Source organism: Bos taurus, chromosome 7 (genome assembly GCF_002263795.3).
Source record: "Bos taurus isolate L1 Dominette 01449 registration number 42190680 breed Hereford chromosome 7, ARS-UCD2.0, whole genome shotgun sequence".
Lineage (NCBI taxonomy): Eukaryota > Metazoa > Chordata > Mammalia > Artiodactyla > Bovidae > Bos > Bos taurus.
In genome coordinates, this window is record NC_037334.1 from 56,944,530 (window position 1) to 56,965,712 (window position 21,183).

Sequence of the window (21,183 nt, forward strand, 5' to 3'; positions counted from 1 at the left end):
AATGTGTAGTAGAACAGACCCCATGGAATGCTTTTTGAAAACACTGCGACATTCCAAAGCTCAAAACCTGAGTACACTGGACATGGCACCTACAGTATCGCCACAGCAGAGTGCTACTGCACCTGCTAAACAAAACGCCTATATTTCCACCCCACTACGCATGTGCACTAGAACTTTATGAAGCAATTTTAATGGTCACTATTGCTGGTGTCTTGGCTTCATCGTTGTGATTGTTTTAATGCTTTTTCATGCCTTAAAATAACACCCTCCAACCCCTGGTCAGAGTTAACGCTCATGCTATTATTAACTTTGGACTAGAGGCGAGATGTGATCAAATGATACATTTAAAACAAAACAAAGACCATACCACCACCAGGAGGCCACCTCATGCTAATTTAGGAGCCATCAAACTCTAATCCCTGGGAGAGGCAACTTTTCTTAAAGGGCCAGATGGTAAAAGATATGTCACAGCTCTATGCTTCTGCTGTAGCTGGAACATGACCAGGAACATAGCTGTGTTTCAATAAAACTTTATTTACAAAAGAGGCCACAGGTTAGATTTGACCTCTGGGTTATAGTTGGCTGACTTCTGCTCTTTAGCTATGGAGCTAATCCCTACCCCTCACCTCCCCCTCAGCCCTTTCTTTTAATGTAGCATTTTATTGCATATAAAAGAAGTTTCCCCACCTACATTCTCCCACTCTGGTAAATGTAATTTTGAGGAAATAAAAAGTTCCATTAAGATAGACATATTTCAAACTTGCCAAAATTCTGTAAAAACAGTCCAAAAAATGAGCTAAAAGGTTGGAGCAATAAGCTGGCAACAGCACTACAGGAACAGCAATGCCTCAAAATGTTCCATATCGTGTTTTTCATGATGTATACATTTGTCAAAACTTACCGAGTCATACACTGAAATTAGTCAATTTAATTGTGCTAATGAAGGCAATTTAACTGAGCAATGAAGCCAATTTTGAAAAAAGCGTAAAGCCTTGGCCTTAGCCCCTAATTTGCAGTGACTGTAGACCTCTGTGGTAAGAGTATACAGTACTTAATTCATATTTGCCCCTGAGAGAACTGGTCATAAATGATGACAGTCTGAACTATGTAAATCCTTCAGGAACCCTGTTGCATTAAAGGCATTAAATGCAGCTCTCCTGCACTCAACTCCTCATAGCATCCAGACCTCAACTTCTTCACTTCAGGGAGAACTGGTTGCTTTTTAGAAACAACAAAAAGCCTCGGGATCATGACTTAGCTTTCTACCACAGTAAAACCAAAACCAAAAAACAAGAACATGGATCATTTAAGATGGGAGGTAATGCTTATTAAATTTCCACTTTTTCACTATAACCCTTTAAATCAAAACCACAGGCTGACGATTTCAAACATGAGGTGTTGTTGAGTCTCAACCCCTTTCAGTCATCTTTGCTCCACTGTGAAGCCTGTCAACCTTCGAGGAGGGGGAAGAAAAGATAAAAGTGTCAAACAAGAAGAGGCTGAGGTGCTAAACTCAGGGAAAAGCCAAACACAGAAAATTACTCCTCCTCTGATTAAAGTTAATGGAAGATGTACACAATAATTTCAAAACGCCAGCTATTAGCTTTTGCAGGATCCTTGCATTTCAGCTGTCTCCAACTCCAAGATGGGAACTTATTTAAAGCAATCGTTCTTAAAGTGTGGTCCCTGGAGCAGGCTCACCAGCATCCCCTGGACTCTGGTCAGAAACACAAAGTGCACTGGGACGACCCAGAGGGATGGTATGGGGAGGGAGGAGGGAGGAGGGTTCAGGATGGGGAGCACATGTATACCTGTGATGGATTCATTTTGATATTTGGCAAAACTAATACAATTATGTAAAGTTTAAAAATAAAAAAAAAAAAAAGAAACACAAAGCCCCAGGCTCCGCCCAGACCTCCTGAATCAGGAACTCAAGAGTGGGACTCACCACTCTGTGTTTACCAAATTCTCCAGCTGATTCTGACACTCCTAAAGTTTCCAAATCACTGATTTAAAGTCTGAAAACCAATATATACTTGTAAGTGGAGTTCCTCATTCTCTAATTGACCTGACTTTAGATTCCACCCTGCAGGGTAAGATGGGCTCTGTGCCCAAGTGCACAAGCACCAGAGGTCCTTGGTAAGCCTCACAAAGAGGCCAGCCTGGAAAAACAGGGGGATGTGGCCAAGTTATTCTCCACAACGTTCCCAAGAACAGAGCAGATGTGGGAGCACACCACATGTCGATTCCATGCCAACATTTTTTGAGCACCTGCCATGTGCCAGGCTTTCACTAGATGAAATTATCTTGCTTAGCCCTTCCAGTAATAAATAGATGTATCAGTATGTGTTAAGTATACAGAGGTTTAATATTCATCAGAATGGAATCAAATTCGCTAACAAGCAGAAACCCTTTATAATTCTCTACTCCTCACACCCAGGCCTGGACAGCATGCTTTGAATGCTGAGGTTCTTGTATACAAATGTTCCTTTTGCTTCTTCTTTGGTTAACTGTTCTCAAACTTTATTGGATATCAAAGTTAGAGACCAGGTCGTTTATACAAGACCCTGTATACTCTAGTTTAAAGCCAACATAAGGAACTTTGAGGTAATTCTGAATTACCCATGACAATGTTTGCTCTACTCAATGGTTTTACCTTCTCTCAGATGTTAAAAATCAAAGTCAGATGAATCATGTAAGATGCAAATCCACTAACTTATATTAGGCTTTTAGTCTCTCAGATAACTTTGTTCTGCCCTTCCCAGCAAGCATGCCATTCTCCTTGATGTAGATAATAAAAACTTAAGGAACTGAAAAGGAAGCACTTCTGGAATCCACCTGCTTATCTGTTAACCCAACATCACTTGCCCTGAAAGTGGCATGTGCTCCAGTACAAGTACTATCTGCCCATGGCATCCTCTGCCCATGGCAGGCATTGCTAATCAATCACAACACTCTTACCCAGAGCCCAAGAGTTATTCTCCAGGCCTTGGAATCCTCCTCAGTAGCATTTCAGACAGCCACCCCTGATCGGCAGGAGTACACATGACTGATGAAATATCTGTATTTCACTGGTCAATCAACATGCCCCTTTCTTAATTTTTTTTCCTGCTCCAAATACAGCTTTAAACCCCTGCTTTCACTGTTCTTTGGACACTAAAATTAAGCTTCAGTTAATTCTGAACTGCAGTCTCTACAACCTATGCTATCTTGAGGGTGGCAACCACGGTGGATTATATTGAGCAGTTTAAACAATCTAAGAGCAGTTGTAACCCAGCATGTAGTACAAAACTGCTCTGAAAATCAAAGAACCAAGCAAATAAAGGTATATAGAACAGATAATAAAAACACTTGCAAGAAGCATCCTGTGAGTATAACTGGGAAACATACAGCAAGAATAGCCCAGGGAGGCTGAACCATAATACTTAGGCTTATAAGCATGAAGACATAGCTTGAGTAAATAATTCTGATTTTGCTTTTGGTACTCACTGGTGATTTTTTATTCGGCTAAGGGGGCACCACACTGTTCCTTTAGCAGCATCTCCATTATTCTAATTCCCTATGGAGAGAAGAAAGAAACATCAAAATGCCACATTTCACGGACAAGCACTTTTACATTTATCACAACCTTTCCCTTCAAGGAATCCAAGCAATGGCCATGTATTCATTTCAGAAAAGTAGGCTTGTAGTCATATCTCGCATTTTTATAATATTCCATTCAGCAATTTTATATACATTATCTCCACATGTGCTCGGAACTACTTGGGGAAACAGGCAGAGCAGAGCTGTGAATCTTCCATTTTAAACATAAGAAAGCAATTCAAGCGACTTACTGAAAGTGATCCAGCTACTAAGTGGCACTGCCAGAGGTGGAATAACCATGGTGATAGTTAACACTACACTAGGGACACCAGAGATCACAGATCACTGTAGCAGGTATAATGATGACGAACAAGCCAGAAAGTACTGACATGTGACACAGAGACACGGAATGAGCAGATGCTGTGGGAAAAACGATGCCAAAAACTTGCCTGGGGATTTCCCTGGTGGTCCAGTGATTAAGAATTTGCCTTCCAAAGCAGGGGACATGGGTTTGATCCCTGGTCAGAGAACTAAGATCCCACAAGCCACAACCAGAGAAGCCTGCAGGCCACAACAAAGACCCAGCACAGCCAAAAAAAAAAAGACTTGCTTGATGTAGGGTGGCCACAAACCCTCAGTCTGTAAAATGTGCAATATCTCAATATCTGTGAGGTGTGATAAAGGGAGCTATGCCTGTGTTTACCAATACTTACCCAAGGGCTAGACTCGATGCTAAGGTCTGCATGGGCGTTATCTGGTGCACCGTTATCTGGTGGTGGGTACAAGGTGCATTACAGAGATCCTCCCCCTTCTGCCAGCACACAGCCACCCTCAGCCAAAGGGAGCTGCAGTACCTGAGGTCATGCCCCTCTCCAGGAGTGGCCCACATCGGATGGCTAGCTGATATAAGATAGAAAGACCCAGCCCCCCGGGTAAATTTGGGTCCGCTCGGAAGGGCATCCCATGGCCACAGTTCCCCATGGGATCAGCTGGGTCCTTCATCACAACTGCACTGCAGTTCACGGTTACCTTCTGCCTGCTCCCCTCACTCCCTCACAAGAGTTGTTCCCAGGAGCCCACTCCAACAACCCTCTGCACAAAAATCTCCATCTGAGCCTGTGTCCGAGAGCCCAACCTTGTTTAATACACACAAAATTCCTGAACAGACACCTTCATTTCACTGATGAAGAAAACAGAAATTCAAAGAGGATTTAGTAATTCCCCCCACATTATACAGCTATTCAATAATAAAGCCAGAGGAAGAACACAGACGCTGAATTCTGGTTTCAGGGGCACCCCTTAACATCACAAGGCTCACACCAAGGCTGAACACATCAAGTTGCCGGCCCACCCACCTCAGCTGGTCAAGTTCTACGCTGAAGGAAAGAAGACAGCAGATACTCCCTCTTTCCTTCTTGAAGGACAAGTTCTGTAGATCAGAGGCTAAACCTTCAGACGGAAAGGCAGGGTTTTTATGTAATTATGAACTGGAGTGATAAGGAATTCAAAGCTGGGTTATCAGAAATGGGACACTGCACTCAGGGACAGGACAGAGGATAACAAAGCTAACTTAAATTGCAGGCCTCAGGCCCCATACAGTAAGGCTTTGATTTCGGAGGACTCTAGTAGACCCCAGGGTGCTGTATTTTTAACTGGTGCTTCCCACAGTCAAGCAGGGCTAGGAAACACTGAGTGAACCTACAGGAGACAGTAGGGACTTCTTACCCAGGGTTTGTTCTGAGCCACAGGTAGGGAATGCATCTCTAGAGAAGACAACACAATATACTGAGTACTAAAGTACACTGAGGGCTGCCCTGGTGGCTCAAAGGTAAAGAACCATCAGCAAGGAAGGAGACATGAGTTCAATCCTTGGGGCGAGAAGATCCCCCTGGAGAAGGAAATGGCAACCTATTCCAGTATTCTTGCCTGGAGAATCCCATGGACAGGGGAGCCTGGTGGGCTACAGTCCACGGGGTCACAGAGTCGGACTCGACTGAGCAACTTCACTCACTCATAAACAGAGGAACCTGGTGGGCTACAGTCCATGGGGTCGCAAAAGAGTAGGACACAACTTAATAACTAAACACCACCACCAAAAGTACACTAAACAAAAGTTAACATTTCCTTGAGGTTCCTTGAGGTTTTCCAAAGGTCCTTCAGATTTCTAGCCGTTGTTGTTGTTCAGTCACCCAGTCATGTTCGACTCTTTGCAATCCCATGGACTGAGGCACACCAGGCCTCCCTGTCCCTCACCATCTCCCAGAGTTTGCCCAAGTTCATGTTCATTGCATCAATGATGCCATACAGCCATCTCATCCTCTGACACCCTCTTCTCCTTCTGCCCTCAATCTTTCCCAGCATCAGGGACTTCTCCATTGACTCAGCTGTTTGCATCAGATGACCAAAATACTGGAGTTTCAGCTTCAGCATCAGTCCTTCCAATGAGTATTCAGGGTTGAGTTCCCGTAAGATTGAGTGGTTTGATCTCCTTGCTGTCCAAGGGACTCTCAGGAGTCTTCTCCAGCACCACAAATATAGCCACTATCTTGAAAGGAAGAAATATTAACTAAAGGATCTTGTTGATGCCAAGAAGCATGGAATGTGGGGCGAACCCAAACATCAGACTATAGGGCCAGGAGCCCTGATGAGTACCCTGCTGGGTACCTCAGGCTCCTCACTTTTACCAAGGCATCACTTAGACCAGAGAGTTCAGGGCACCCAGAAGCTGATTAAACAGTGGAACCCACAAAAGCAAATACAGATTCCCAGCCCTGCCCGGACCCCTACAATCAGAACTTCCAAGGCTGGAGCGTGGAGTCTGCAGACAGTCCTCTTGTGGTTCTGAAGCACAACTTGTTCAAATATGAGAATTTTTTTTAAAAAAAGGCAGCTGGATACCACCTCCTGACACTGATGAAACTGTCCTTAATCATTTCTGAAGATACAGCACATACTCTTAGAGCTATTTACCTTTTTAATTAGACAAGAAAGGAGGGGTTGGGGATGAAACAAATGGAATGACATTTAAACTAATTCTGCTCTCACTCATTCAACAACAGAACCAGTTCACAAATATTTACTGGGCACCTGCCCATGTGCACTGGAGAGTAAATGGTGAACAAATCTAAATCCCTGCCTGCATGGAACATATGGACTAGTAGATTTCATTCCCCTTGTCTCGTTTTTTTTTTTTTTTCCTTTTCCCTTTGGTTCAACAAACCCCTGGGCAATAATTAAATGCCTTCCTTCTCTTTTCAGGATGAATAAAAACAGCCATGTTAATTCTGTTGCAAGCTTCTTTTTATAGAGTGGGCCCCAAAGTCTAGTCGGTATGTCTTTAAAACCAGAAAAACAGACTCCTTCCTTAGAAGTGAGCACCAGTGAACTCTTCCCATCTGTCTAAATTAAGAACGCCACCATTTACTGAGCCGAGAGCTAGCTGATGTAAGTGAAGACTTTGGGGGTGTCCCTTGGGAATTGAAAGACATTATTTATTGAATCAATTAAGCTTACAATGTGACAGTTGATTTTCTTTCCCTTTTACCCCCTCTTTCACATCACTTCAGTCTTTTTAAGTAGAACAGTTAGAAATAGAAGGTGGAGAACAAGGGCAAATAGAGAGACCCATAAAATGAATTAAAAACAAAAAAGGCCTACCAGGGAGGCCCAGCCATTATTTAGTACTCTCTTTGGTAAGGAGGGACCAAATCAAAACCCAGTCAATAGAGTCCTTTGAAATAAAGTCTCTTAAAATCCAACTCCCAAGAGATCAGGCTTAAAGGGGCTAAATTTACACCACTTATCACACAATGATGCCTGAAATGCAAAACAAACATTGCTTGGACCCACCTTTATAGATAGAGTTTAACTCAAAAGCTTTTTGGACTGATGAGCCATAAAGCAGCTTGATTTTATTATTTCCTTCCCCTCTGAGCATTTTTTCCCCTGTTTCCCAGCCATCTTTCTCTATTTGCCAATGTACAGACATGGGAGCCCTCCCACTCTCATCTCCTTCATTCCAGGGCTAAGCTGGCCAGATGGGTCCCCAGGGAGGAGACCCAGAGTCGCATTTTTCAAATTCAAAACACTTCACAAATTCCCCTATTCTCAGAGCATTTGAGAAAGCTAATTATTACAGAAAATGAAAAGCTTGCCTGAAGAGGAGGCAGAGAAAGTTAGTAAAGGTGGCTAGATCCAGACAGTATATTTATTTTATTATCAAACAGATGCTTCCTTAAGAAGCTTGGACTTAAATTCAGGAGGTCCTGAGGAGGCTGGCATGAAGGAGGACTGCAGAAGCTGCAGTTTGAGTAAGACCCAAGCCTGGCTGTGACTGTGACATACAGAGTAAAGGGAAGGTCCAAGCAGAGGAGGAGAGAGGAATATCAGACCTTACAAAAATTACAAAGTCCTTAGGGAATTCCCTGGTGGTCAGTGTTTAGGATTCTGCACTTCCATTGACAGAGGCCTGGGTTTGATCCCTGGTCAGGGAACTAAGATCACACCAGCTTAAAAAAAATTACAAAATTCCAAAGCAGTTCTAAAAGACACATCTGTATGGGGCTCTTAACAAAAGAGCTGCTCACCTAATTATCACAATAATACAAGATTGGCCATAATTAGATGAAGAATAACTATTTGTTTACTTAGTGTTTAACCAGAAGCTAGGTACTGCGATAACCAGCTTAAGCACCAGAAGACTTCTCCCACTGCTGAAAAGAAAGCATTCTTGTGCATCATGGCTTTGGAATAAGTACCAGGGACAATATTAGCGCCCACTGTGTATAAAAGACTGCACTGATGCTGTGAGGAATGAGCTGCATGTAAGGCATGATGCTTCTGTTCAAGGGGTCATCGATTTCTTGGGAGGAATTACGAGGAATGCAAAATAACTGAAAAACAAGACAGCCTCTGAGAAGTATTACCATGTTTAGAAAAAAAAAAAAAAGTTCAATGGAAGAAGGAAAGTACACACTGATCCTGCATGAAGGGAGGACCTAGAGAAGCTGCTGGAAGATGAATGGTTTGAACAAGACCCAAGCCTGGCTGTGAACATGACATAAAGAGCGAGGGGAATGTCAAGAACTGCGGGGACTAACAACAGGCATGGGGGCGGGAACATCAGTGCTTGTGCGGTTAAGCGTCCACCTTCCGGAGGGGGAGGAAGTGGACTGGATGCAGCAGCAATGAGAGTATTACACTTCCCATGTTTCCACGCCCCCCACCACCACCTGCTCACACACACCCTTCCTCCCACCTCAGCTCTGCTCTTTTCTAGAAGAGACAAAAGCACATACAACTTCCCATAAATAGCCCTGTAATTATGCAACAACACTCAGATTTAGGGCCGAGTCCAATTTAACTGTGAAACTTTGGGCATTTTACTTAGATTCTCTAATCATCAACTGTCTCATCTTTGAAGAAGATGATGTAGTAACATAGGCTTTTCGTAAGAATCAGTCAAAATAATAATGTTTTATCTGGTTACCAGAGTACCCAGCTTCTGGTAAATACTCAGTAAATAAATAGTTGTTCATCTAAATCTCTTTCGTGACCATCTAATCTCACTAGAATGCAAATTCCATTAAGGCTGAGAGCCTTGTCTGTCTTGTACAAGTTGTGACCCCTAGAAGAACAACGCCCAGTACACAGAAGGCCTGCAGTGAATGTCTACTGAAGGAATGAATCTATCATTCGACCAATTAATCATCGGTTTACAAGGCTACCACATTAGACGAGAAGGTGCTCAGAGACAGGGAGCAACAGTTACTTACATTTGAATCTTTACTGTCTAGCGCAGAATTTGGCACAAAACACATGCTCAATATTTATGAATCATAAGGCTGATCAACTGATTAGTTCTGAATGCCAGGCTGATGAGTGTTAGTTTTGGAATTATAGTGCGATCGGCCCAGTAGTTAGCATCCTAGACAGTGTGGTAAAAGGTCAGGATAATACGAGTTGCCATAGGAAATGAAAAAACAAAAACAAGGAAAGAATAGAAGTATGAACGATAAACGGGAGGGAATGTTGTGGAAAGAGCTGACTGACAGCAGCTTGGAGGCCTGAAAATGGGACCTAAATCCGGATCAGCCAAGAGGAGCTAGAAAGCGAGGTCATCCCAGGTGCCGAGTGTGCTTTATAAAACCACTCACCTCCTGCTAAGAACGTACGCAGCAAGTTTACTTTAAAAACCTCACTTCTCTTTTGATTCTCAACTTTTTTAAGTTGGTTTACATAAAACTTCCCCAGAATCTTTTTATTTACTTTATATAGAATCCTAACAGTACCAATAAAAAACAGAATAAGAAAATGTTGCTTTCCCTGCTTCAGTGTTCCACTGCTTTTATAGTAAAATTCACCTTCTTTACCACGGTTAGAAGGCTCCAGGTGATCTGCCTCTAGCCCACTTCAACCGCAGAAAGGAAGGAAGGAATGAGGAAGGGGGATGGGGAGGGAGGGAGAGACAGAAAGGGAGGAATCCACGCTCAGGAAGAGAAACATTGCTCAATGCTTCTCCAGAAAAAGATCTTTTCCACAATAAAGTGTCTTTTATTCTGAGGCTTTTATATCTGGCATTTCGCATTTATTAAACTGGGATAACACCAGACTACAGCAAGAGTTAAAATGTCCTGGCACATACTGTGTGCCAGGCACTGTACGGAGTGTTTTACCTGCATCGGCTTATTTTACCCTCCTATCTGCCTTAGAGATGATTTTTTTTGGATGAGTCCCAAGGCTCATCTTGATTTCACCCAATACAATCAGGATTAACTCTGAATATTCATTAGAAGGACTGACACTGAGGCTTCAGCTTCAGTACAATACTTTGGCCACCTGCTGCGAAGAACCGACTCACGGGAAAAGACCCTGATGCTGGGAAAGGTTGAGGGCAGTAGAAGAAGGGGGCGACAGAGGATGAGATGGTTGGATGGTATCACTGCTTCAGTGGACATGAGTTTGAGTAAACTCCAGAGATAGCGAAGGACAGGGAAACCTGGTGAGCTGCAGTCCATTGGTATGCAAAGAGTCAGACACGACTTAGTGACTAAACAACAACAATCAGGATTTAGAGTCCAGGATTCAGGATCCTAGAACACCGGAGAGCTGTAGGGTTTTAATGAGACTGCACGCATTACGGCACCTAGTGTGATGTTGGGTACACAGCAAGAGTTTTTCTTCCTTTCCATATCGATCCTGCTCAAAGAGCCTGATATATATATATAAATCAGATATTTCAGCCCTGCACCCAAACTAAATGACAAGATTCTTAATACACAAATCAATATTTAATCATATCTACAAACTATTTTAAATACAATGCTTTTCAAGTAGGAATATCCTAACAGACTGTATGACTTCAGTATCATTTTCCCACAGGGGCTAATAAACTCTTGAGTAAGATTTATTTTTATTTTGATAAGTAACTCAACAGTCTTAGGTGTAACTGCAGAACATTAAATTGATTCAATAATTCAGATGTCTCTGCTTCAATTTATAAATCTTCCTCTCTTCTTCAGGAGAATATTTAATCTCGGATTTGTAAAAGGAAAAGAATATATCCCCAAATAATAAAAATCTAAAAACTTGCAAAGGACACTATATTATTCAGTCCAGATAAGAAACTCTCAGCAAAGAAATGAAAGCAGCCCATCCAGTTTAGGGAGTTGTCCTGGGATCAAATATCACAATGAGAGATGACAGAGCCTTTTCCACACTGCCAATTTGCAAATGATCCTTGACTTGAAATCAACCTTTTAGTGGCTAAAGGCCTTTAGTCATTGGTCTCCCACAATCCAAAGTGACTCAGTAAGTGTATTTTCAATTTTTTTAAATGTGACTTGTATAAAATTTCAGTTTTCCTCAGACTTCGTGCAAAATATGCCCTGTTCATATGTATCTGTCAGATATAATTAGCAGTAATTTTTTTACTTAGTCGTGTCTGACTCTTTTGAGACCCCATGGACTGTAGCCCACAGGATCCTCTGTCCACAGGATTTTTCAGGCAAGAATACTGGAGTGGGTTGCCATTTCCTCCTGTAGGGGATTTTCCAGACCCAGGGATCAAACCTGCAACTCCTGTGTCTCCAGCATTGCAGGTGGATTCTTTACCTGCTGAGACATCAGGGAAGCCCAGTGATTTTTTTTAAACATCAGGCTACCCTCCCACACTGGCCAGTGCCACATCCACCTATGACATTTCTGACAACCGATCATCTTGCTTAGAAACCTCCATTGATGGGATGCTCTTTACTCCTTATTCCTTCTATCTCAGGCCTCATTACAACACAATCTTCCTTACATTGAAGCAGCACTGGCTGGGTGCCTGGCACCAAAGGGTCCCAGTACCAAGTCTTGTGCCAACTCTTATCCTGCTGCTGCTGCTGTTAAGTCTCTTCAGTCGTGTCCGACTCTGTGCGACCCCATAGACGGCACACCACCAGGCTCCCCCGTCCCTGGGATTCTCCAGGCAAGAACACTGGAGTAGGTTGCCATTTCCTTCTCCAATGCATGAAAGTGAAAAGTAAAAGTGAAGTCGCTCAGTCGTGTCCGACTCTTAGCGACCCCATGGACTGCGGTCTACCAGGCTCCTCCGTCCATGGGATTTTCCAGGCAAGAGTACTGGAGTGGGTCGCCAGTGCCTTCTCCAAACTCTTATCCTACCAAACTAAGACAACAGGGTTCCTATCAATTCCCTTTATTAGTTTTTTTTTTTTTTTTTCGCTATTCATCAGGTTTTTTGCTCAGTCATAATTTCCCCTTGTTTTTTCCCCGTTCTGAGAGAGACAATGGCTAACAGCATGCTTGTACATTTAATCAGTGAACTGTCCCTAAAAGAATAAATAAATCCAACCATCGCCTAGATAATAGATAAATCCAACGGATGCCCAGACAATTTTCTTTTAATCTTTTATCTCTACTTTTCTCCTTCCCCTAAATTCTCAAATTTCTATAATAGCCTTCTTTACAAGCAGGGCCAGTCTGTTGACTTTGAATTATGTATTTTCTTTGAACAAAATATAATTTTCCAAAGCCTTATTTTGGTCAAAGCTATATCCCACCAAAGCCTGTGACTTCCCTGGTGGTCCAGTGGTTAAGAATCCACCTTGCAATGCAAGGGATATGGGTTCCATCTCTGGTTGGGTAACTAAGATCCCACAAACTGTGGAGTGACTAAGCCCACTCACTGCAACTACTGAACCCATGCACCCCAATGGAAGATCTCCATGACATAATGAAGACCCCTTGTGCGGCAGCTAAGACTTGACGCAGCCACAAAAAAAAAAAAACAACCGATCAACCCATCCCACCAGATCTCAACAATACTGAGGCTAACAATTTATCTGGGGCGTACTCAATGCTGCGGGGCTTTGCCTACATTATCACATTTAATCCTCTCAACAGTCTTACAAGGTGCTATTTTTACTCTCACCATTACAGGTAAGAAAACTGGGCATGAATAGGTTATTCAAGGTCACATGGCTAGTAAGTAGCCAACCTGGAATTTAAACCTGGATCTCTCCCACTTTTTCCACAATGGGTACTCACAGTGCATCTGTGTCTGTGAAATGGGAGGTGGGAAGAGAACACACACACACACATCCTTGTAGGATCACTGTGAGGATTCAAAGAGGCAAGACACAAAGCTGCTGACACGACAGTGTCATTAACCATCACCTTCCATTCCCCCTGTGGCCTGGAAAGTAGCTACCGATTTCTCTATGGACCTGAATCTGACTGGGGGCCTCACAAACTTAAAGAACTTTTGCATCCATATGTGCTACCGGGTATTGGGACGCCCACAACAAGGGACAGCAGTTGGTGGTCAGTGACCTGAGGAAACGTCAGCAGGGGCTCACCTTGTGCTTGTTCATATTTTATGAACACAGAGAATATTTCACTTGCTCGCAACATCACCTCTAAGAGTTAGTAATACTGCTGCCTGATAACACTGAGCTCAGCAGGGTAAACCAGCCTTCCTAGGTCACAGACATCGTCTGCAATAGAGACGGAACTAGGTAGAATCTAAGCCTGATTGCTGAGAGGCTGGGGCCCAACGGGCTATGCTAAGCACGTTACAGGCCTTGTCTTATGTAACCCTCAAACCCAAGCTATGAAACAGAAACATGTGTCCTTGTGCTCAGTTGCTCCGTCATGACCGACTCTCTTTGACCCCATGGAACGTAGCCCACCAGGCTCCTCTGTCCATGTGATTTTTCAGGTATGAATACTGGAGTGGGCTGCCATTTCCTTTTCAGGGGATCTTCCTGAACCAGGGATGGAACCCACATCACCTGCATTGGCAGGCAGATTCTTCACTGCTGAGCCACCTGGGAAGCCCTGAGGAAAGCGAAATTCAGATGAGGGAAGTGACCTGATCAAAGGCTCTCAGCTAGTAAGTGCAGAGTCTAGATTCACATCCAGGTTTTTTGTGACTCTAAGCCCTAAACACACCACCTCCCTAAAGAGATTTGTTAGCTTTCCTGTTTGTCATTTTTTCACCTTGGGCATAGTCCTTCCTGCCGTCATAAAGTTATTTCTATCTATATCTGGGTGGTTTTAATCTTACAAATTTAGGGGAGGCAGGTGAAACCAAATTACATACAGTTCTTGGAACTGTCCTAAGAATAAAAGCACCTCATCACAGCTCCAAATCCATTTCATGTTCTGTTGATAGCAAGTGAAGCTCCTTCGTGCACCCTGCAGAAATCAGAGGACACACTTGGGCGCTGGAAGCGCTTCTGTTTCAGCACAGCATCTGCTGATTAGAACTCCTTGCTTGGTCAAATGCCAATCCGGAGAGCCCTGACTTCCCCTGAAAGGCCTTTCAGTGCTAAGCATGATCATTGCTTCTTGGGGACAAAACCAGAGGAGGGAGAATGAGGAATCAGGTTACAACTTGGCCAGCGTCCAAGGGAACATGAGCAACAGAGATATAACAGTGAAGCTCACCTTCACTGCCCATCCTTCATGTGACCTGGGGAGTGGCAGAACAGTAAGTTTAAGAAGAGATGCTTTTTTTAAAAGCATTTAATTTCACAAAACAAGAGCAGCCAGGACAAAAGCTACATATACATGCCTAAAAGAGAAAAATCTCTATACACAAAAAAACAATCTAAAGATAACCTACAGGCTGTTTTTTAAGCATCAATCATTTGCAGAGGGGTGGGGGGGGTGGGGTGGGAAATAATGGGTAGCACTTGTAGATGCAAAAGTTCTTTAAAATTCCCAGGCCCTGTAATGAACTGATATGGGGAAAGGAGAGACTGAAGAAATGGAAGTAATAACATAGCTGATACTTTTAAAAGTTGCTCTAATATTTCAACTGCTAACTAAACAGGGCATTACTGGTTAATCCTTAGGCTCATACTCTTTGTACTGTTCGGTCCCAGATACTCCTGTGTGGATTAATAACCCCCATGTGGATAATGTTCTAACTCTAACAGCTGTCTTGAATGTTAATAAAATCTAATAAAATTCTTCCCTTCAATTAAAAAATTTGAGGCTTGTAAAAAATATATATTCAAACACCCTTCACTCGGTGAACTGCAAGGGTAGAATTCCTCTTAAATAAGCAGGGTGGTTAAGTAATTCTGCCTCTCGTGCTGAGGCTCATGCAAAATGCTCAGGGCTGAGGGACAACTCTTATTCACACCTTGTTTGAGATTTGGTCAACAAAGTCAGGCTCCTTGGGAAATCATTTGTTAGACTGGCTGGAGTGTAAAAGGGTACAGTGTGGAAAAATTAAGATTAGCAGGAATATGCAACCTAGTCATCAAGTGTTCAGACTCAGGATCCAACTGCCTGCTTTGAACAAGGATTTTACCACTCACTAGCTGGGTGATCTTTGGCAAGTCAACTCACTTCTCTGAGCCTGGTCATCCATAAAAATCATACTTATCTCAGAGAATTGTTGAGCAATTGGGAGGAGCTAATGCATGTAACGTATTAAGTATGATGCCCGGGGCAAGAACATGTTCAACAAAATATTACTTGCTACTGTTTTCTTTCCTGTTGCCCTAAGAGATAAAAAGCTTCTTTGCTTTTAAGATTTTTTTAAAAGATAATACAATGGAAATATTAAGCAGTCTTACTACTTTTGGAAAATAATACACTAGGATATACATTTGTTCACTAATTCACTAAATATTTATTGGGCACTAACTGTGTGCTAGATACTGAAGACAATGTGGTAAGATCCACTCAGAAGCCTATCATTCAGTGAGGGAGACAAAAAATACATTCAAAGAGTCATGAAAATACTCACAAACCAATATGGATAAAGAAAATGTGGCACATATACAGTGGGAAATTACTCAGCCATAAAAAGGGAATGAAATTGTGCCACTTGCAGAGATGTGGAGGAGCCCAGAGACTATTATACAGAGTGAATTAAGTCAGAAAAACAAATATTAGCACATATATAGAGACTTAGAAAAATACTATGGATGAACCTATTTGCAAAAGCAGAAATAGAGACGCAGACACACAGAGAACAAACGTATGGACACCAAGGGGGAAGAGGAGGGCCTGGGATGAATTGGGAGACTTGGGCTGACATATATAGACACAGACTATTGACACTAGGTATAAAGTAGATAACTAATGAGAACTTACTGAACAGCACAGAGAACTCTACTCAGTGCTTGTGGTGACCTAAATGGGAAAGAAATCCAAAAAGGGGTGATATATGTAAACATATTTATTCACTGTGCTGTACGGCAGAAACTAACACAGCACTGGGAAGCAACTATTTTGTTGTTGGTGTAATTGCTAAGTCATGTCCAAGAGAAGACAACGGCAGCCCACTCCAGTACTCTTGCCTGGAAAATCCCATGGATGGAGGAGCCTGGTGGGCTGCAGTCCATGGGGTCGCGAAGAGTCGGACACAAATGAGCGACTTCACTTTCACTTTCCACTTGTATGCATTGGAGAAGGAAATGGCAAACCACTCCAGTGTTCTTGCCTGGAGAATCCCAGGGACGGGGGAGCCTGGTGGGCTGCTGTCTATGGAGTCGCACAGAGTCGGACACGACTGAAGCGATTTAGCAGCAGCAGCAGCAGGAAGTCATGTCCAACTCTTATGGTCTCTTTTGAGACCCCATGGACTGTAGCCAGCCAGGCTCTTCTGTCCAGGGACTTTCCAAGGAAAGTATAGTGGAGTGGGTTGCCATTTCCTTCTCCCTGGATATGGGAAGGAAATCCAAGAAACAGATGATAAATGTAAACACATCTGATTCACTTTGCTGTACAGCAGACATTAACACAACATTGTAAAGCAACTATACGCCAATAAAAATTAACTTAAAAAAAAAGTGAATGCAGGAGATGATACCCTGATCTTTCAACTGTACAATTCAATAATAAACCTTATTCTAATGGTTTTATAAAAAGAAAAAAAAAAGAAGAAAATACTTACATACCAGTAACATTTAGGGAATTTTTCTAAGGTAATGATATAAAATAGGAAGGACTCTGTGTATAAAGATGTTTCACATGGCCTTGTTTACAATGGTAGGACTCAGAAAGAACTTTGGTGCTCAATACTGAAGAAATGGTGAAATCAATTGTTATACAACTACTTAATGAATATTATGCAGTCATTTTTTGGGGCTCCAAAATCACTGCAGATGGTGACTGTAGCCATGAAATTAAAAAAATCTTGCTCCTTGGAAGAAAAGTTATGACCAACCTAGACAGCATATTAAAAAGCAGAGACATGACTTTGCCAACAAAGGTCCATCTAGTCAAGGCTATGGTTTTTCCAGTAGTCATGTATGGATGTGAGAGTTGGACTATAAACAAAGCTGAGTGCCGATGAACTGATGCTTTTGAACTGTAGTGTTGGAGAAGACTCTTGAGAGTCCCTTGGACTGCAAGGAGATCCAACTAGTCCATCCTAAAGGGAATCAGTCCTGAATATTCATTGGAAGCACTGATGCTGAAGCTGACACTCCAATACTATCTGAAAAGACCCTGATGCTAGGAAAGATTGAAGGTGGGAGGAGAAGGGGATGACAAAGGATGAGATGGTTGGATGACTCAATGGATATGAGTTTGAGTAAACTCCAGGAGTTGGTGATGGACAGGGAGGCCTGGCATGCTGCAGTCCATGGAGTTGCAAAGAATTGGACACGACTGAGCAACTGAACTGAACTGAATGCAGTCATTAAAATGATGGCTTCACTGAGAGCTCTAAGCTGTGCACTGCAACTACTGAAGCCCTGGTAACCCAGAGCCCGTGCTTCACAAGAGAAGCCACCTCGATGAGAAGCCCACGCACTGCAACTGGAAAATAGCCACGGCTCGCCGCAACTAGAGAAAGCCCATGCAAAGTAACAAAGACTCAGAGGAGCCAAAAATAAAGTAAATAAATCAGCCTATAAGATACAAAGAATGAGTTATATTTTCCAATGAGGCTATGTTATGAGACCATGAAATGTAATACTCTAGAATTCATTGAAAAGAAATGTTTCTGTTAAAGGTCAGAGGATGTATTAAAATTGCTGTAAGCAAAATATATTAAAAAAAAAATGATGGCTTCAAAGTTTGTGTAGTTACTGTGAAATGCATTTGTGATAAAATAGTACTTGAAAAAAAGCAAGACATAAAATTGTACTTATACTATAATTATGAGTGCTTGAAATCTGCACATAAAAGACTAGAAGGAAATATGCCAATTTGGGTTATAATGGAAAGATAACAGTTATCATTTATGGAGTATTTATTGTGTGGCAAGGTATTTTGAGCACCTGTTTATGCTATTTCCCTTAATTCTCCTACTCACAAGGTAGGTACTACGTTCATACTTTACCTACAGAGGTTAAATTCGTATCCACCCTATAAGGGAGGGCACAGACATTTAAACACAGGTTGAGTTGAGCAAAAACAGGCTCATCGTAACCACCAAACATTTGTCTATGGTGTCATAATGAAAATTTCAGTTTTTGCCTATAACATCCTTGCATTTTTCTTTTTAAATAGTAGTAACAACTGATCATCTACTGGATACCAAGTCCTCTCCTAAGCATTTTATGTACGTAACTCATTCACCTCTCACAAGTAGTATCTGAAGTAGGTTCCTACATTATCCTCATTTTACAGATGACAAAAATGAGACTCAGAAAATGAAGCAGTGTGCCTAAGGTCACACGGCTGGTCAATATAAGGTATGCTGCTGCTTTCAAAGAAAGCCAGGGCAAAAGAACATAAATGCCTCTGCTGGAAATATGGTTTAAAACATTTATGCACAGGTAATACCTACTCAAAACATTTTATATAAAATGTTTTTTTAAAATTTTGTTTAAAAACTGAAAGAGCCTTCTGGAGGGAGTGCAGCAATTTTTTAAATTATGAAATATTTCAAACATATCAAGAAGTGCAGAGAGTATAAAAACTAGTGGGTTTTCACAAACATTCATGTCTTAAGAGTAATAAAAGCTACATCCTCACCAAAGGCGAGTGATCGAGAAAAATTTTAATTATAGTCTTTTAAATTCTTATTAAACCAGGTGTCAACATGAAAGGAGTTAATTAACTCTCAGAAACCCACCATTTTTCTTTACCAAGAAAATTCAGAGAAAAGCTGTTTAGCTAGAATCTAAGGAAGAAAGCTAGACAAAGAATAAGGCAGCAAATCCCAAGCAGCAAATGCAATGCCAAGGCAATTGAAAGAAATATCACCACAACAAACCTGGGTTTCTGAGATACAAGGCTCCTTTTCTCCTTAACAGGCAGACACCCCAGCCTGTCCCCCATCATCTACCTCGGGTTCTGTCTGATGTCCCCAGGCCCACAGAGGGTGGGCACACCAGAGGGACCCTTCAGCAAGAGATGACGTTCTACTGCAGAGTGAGATAAAATAAGAAATGACCACCAACAGGGGGGTAGAGAATGATCAAGACGAACAGCTGGACACGTTGGAACACTCAAGGGGCATTTAATTATCACACTCCAGGACTTGAGCACAAAACTGAAGTTTCACTATTAGATGTACCTTCAAGAAATTAACTTATCTTTGCTATTCAAGCTGCTCTACAGAGAATTCTGTATTAACCCCTGATCTGAGATTCCTGAGTGACCTTTTCCTGGCCTTGTTGGTCAGAGAGGCTTAATTTAGCACCAAGAATTTAGCCGAATCCAATCCCAATTCTACAACAAACTTGATACACCAAAGATCTGTGACAAAAATGCGCTTAGTCCATACATGCTGTGGGGGCAGCCCCTAGTTCTCGGTATTTCAACACAGCCCGGTCAGAGCTGTTTCAGTTTTCAATTCTGCGCCTATCTTAGGTGTACACAGTGTATGCAAAGATTGACAGTGGCCACCAATTCCTATTTTCCCACTGTCTCTGAACTCACCACAACAGAGTCTGAGAACAGACTCAGAAAAGTAATAGATTGGTTGGAAAATCCAACCAGAACAGTGAGGAGAGCAACACTTCAAAATCTCCAAAGATTCTGGTTGGGTGTGAGCATAAAAGAGCAACAGAAAAACAAGTGCCACAGCGTACAGTTTAAGGTTTAAGTTTCTAGTTCAAAGTCAGGTGTGTACCAAGCTCTGGATACTGGCTGATGACACTGTGCATGTAATTTAATCTCCATGTGCCTCTGTTCCTTCATCTGTAAAATGGATAACTGGCAATAACAACATCTCTCTCTTAGAGGATTATTGGGAGAACTCAATGTTCATAAGACAGGGCACGACCTGCTTCCTGGTGAACACTCAACTAATTACAGTTACTAGTATTAGTATTGTATCTGGCTTTCTCCAAATTTTCCAGAAAAGTCTGTGTTTATAGAGGCATGGACTGAACATAAGCCAGCATAACTATCACTGGATACCAATACTCAAAGACAAGGGGACTTTCCTGGGGGTCCAGTGGTTTAAGAATCTGCCTTGCAATGCAGGGGACATGAGACTGATCCCTGGATAGGGAACTAAGATCCCACAAGCTGTACAGCAATTAAACCCAAGCGCTGCAACTACTGAGCGAGTGTGCCACAACTAAAGAGTCCATGCACTGCAACCAACGATCCCAGATAACACACACAACAAACGTCTTCATGCTGCAACTAAGACCTGACACAACCAAATAAATAAATATTCTCAAAAAGATAAATATTTATAATATGCAGTGCATTTAGCTCACATGAATAAAATTATAAAATGACATTGCAACATCCCTACCACAAGCTTACCACCCTCTCTTGCTAATTAGTATTTCTAAAAAGTGCCTTATTTTCAGGGCTTCCCTGGTGGCTCAGTGGTAAAGAATCTGCCTGTCACGCAGGAGACACGGGTTCGATCCCTGGTCCAAGAAGATCCCACATGCTGCAGAACAACTGAGTCTGTGCACTCCAACAATTGAGCCTGCGCTCTAGAGCTCTGGAGCTGCAACTGCTGAGCCCACATGCCGCATACTGAGGCCTGTGTACCCTAGAGCCTGTGCTCAGCAACAAGAGAAGCCACTCAGTGATTGTCCACGCACCAGCAGCCCCTGCTCACAACTACAGGAAAGCCTGTGCAGCAAGGAAGACCCAGCACAGCCAAAAATAAATCAATAAATAAAAATGTTAAAAAAAAATAAAAAGTGTTTT

The 21,183-nt window shown here is 42.3% G+C and overlaps 1 protein-coding gene across 4 annotated transcripts in view; it reads right to left on the reverse strand.

Moving 5' to 3' along the window:
- Positions 1-21,183, reverse strand: part of PRELID2 (PRELI domain containing 2) — a 584,002-nt gene that overhangs the window by 507,270 nt on the left and 55,549 nt on the right. For all 4 annotated transcript variants that reach the window (XR_003035643.2, XR_003035644.2, XM_003586322.6 and 1 more), the window contains one exon: positions 3,490-3,559. Coding sequence is in view for 2 of the 4 variants with exons in the window: in XM_003586322.6 (XP_003586370.3) it covers positions 3,500-3,559 (60 nt within the window). In the remaining 2 variants the exon portion in view is untranslated. The remainder of the gene's footprint in view (positions 1-3,489; positions 3,560-21,183) is intronic.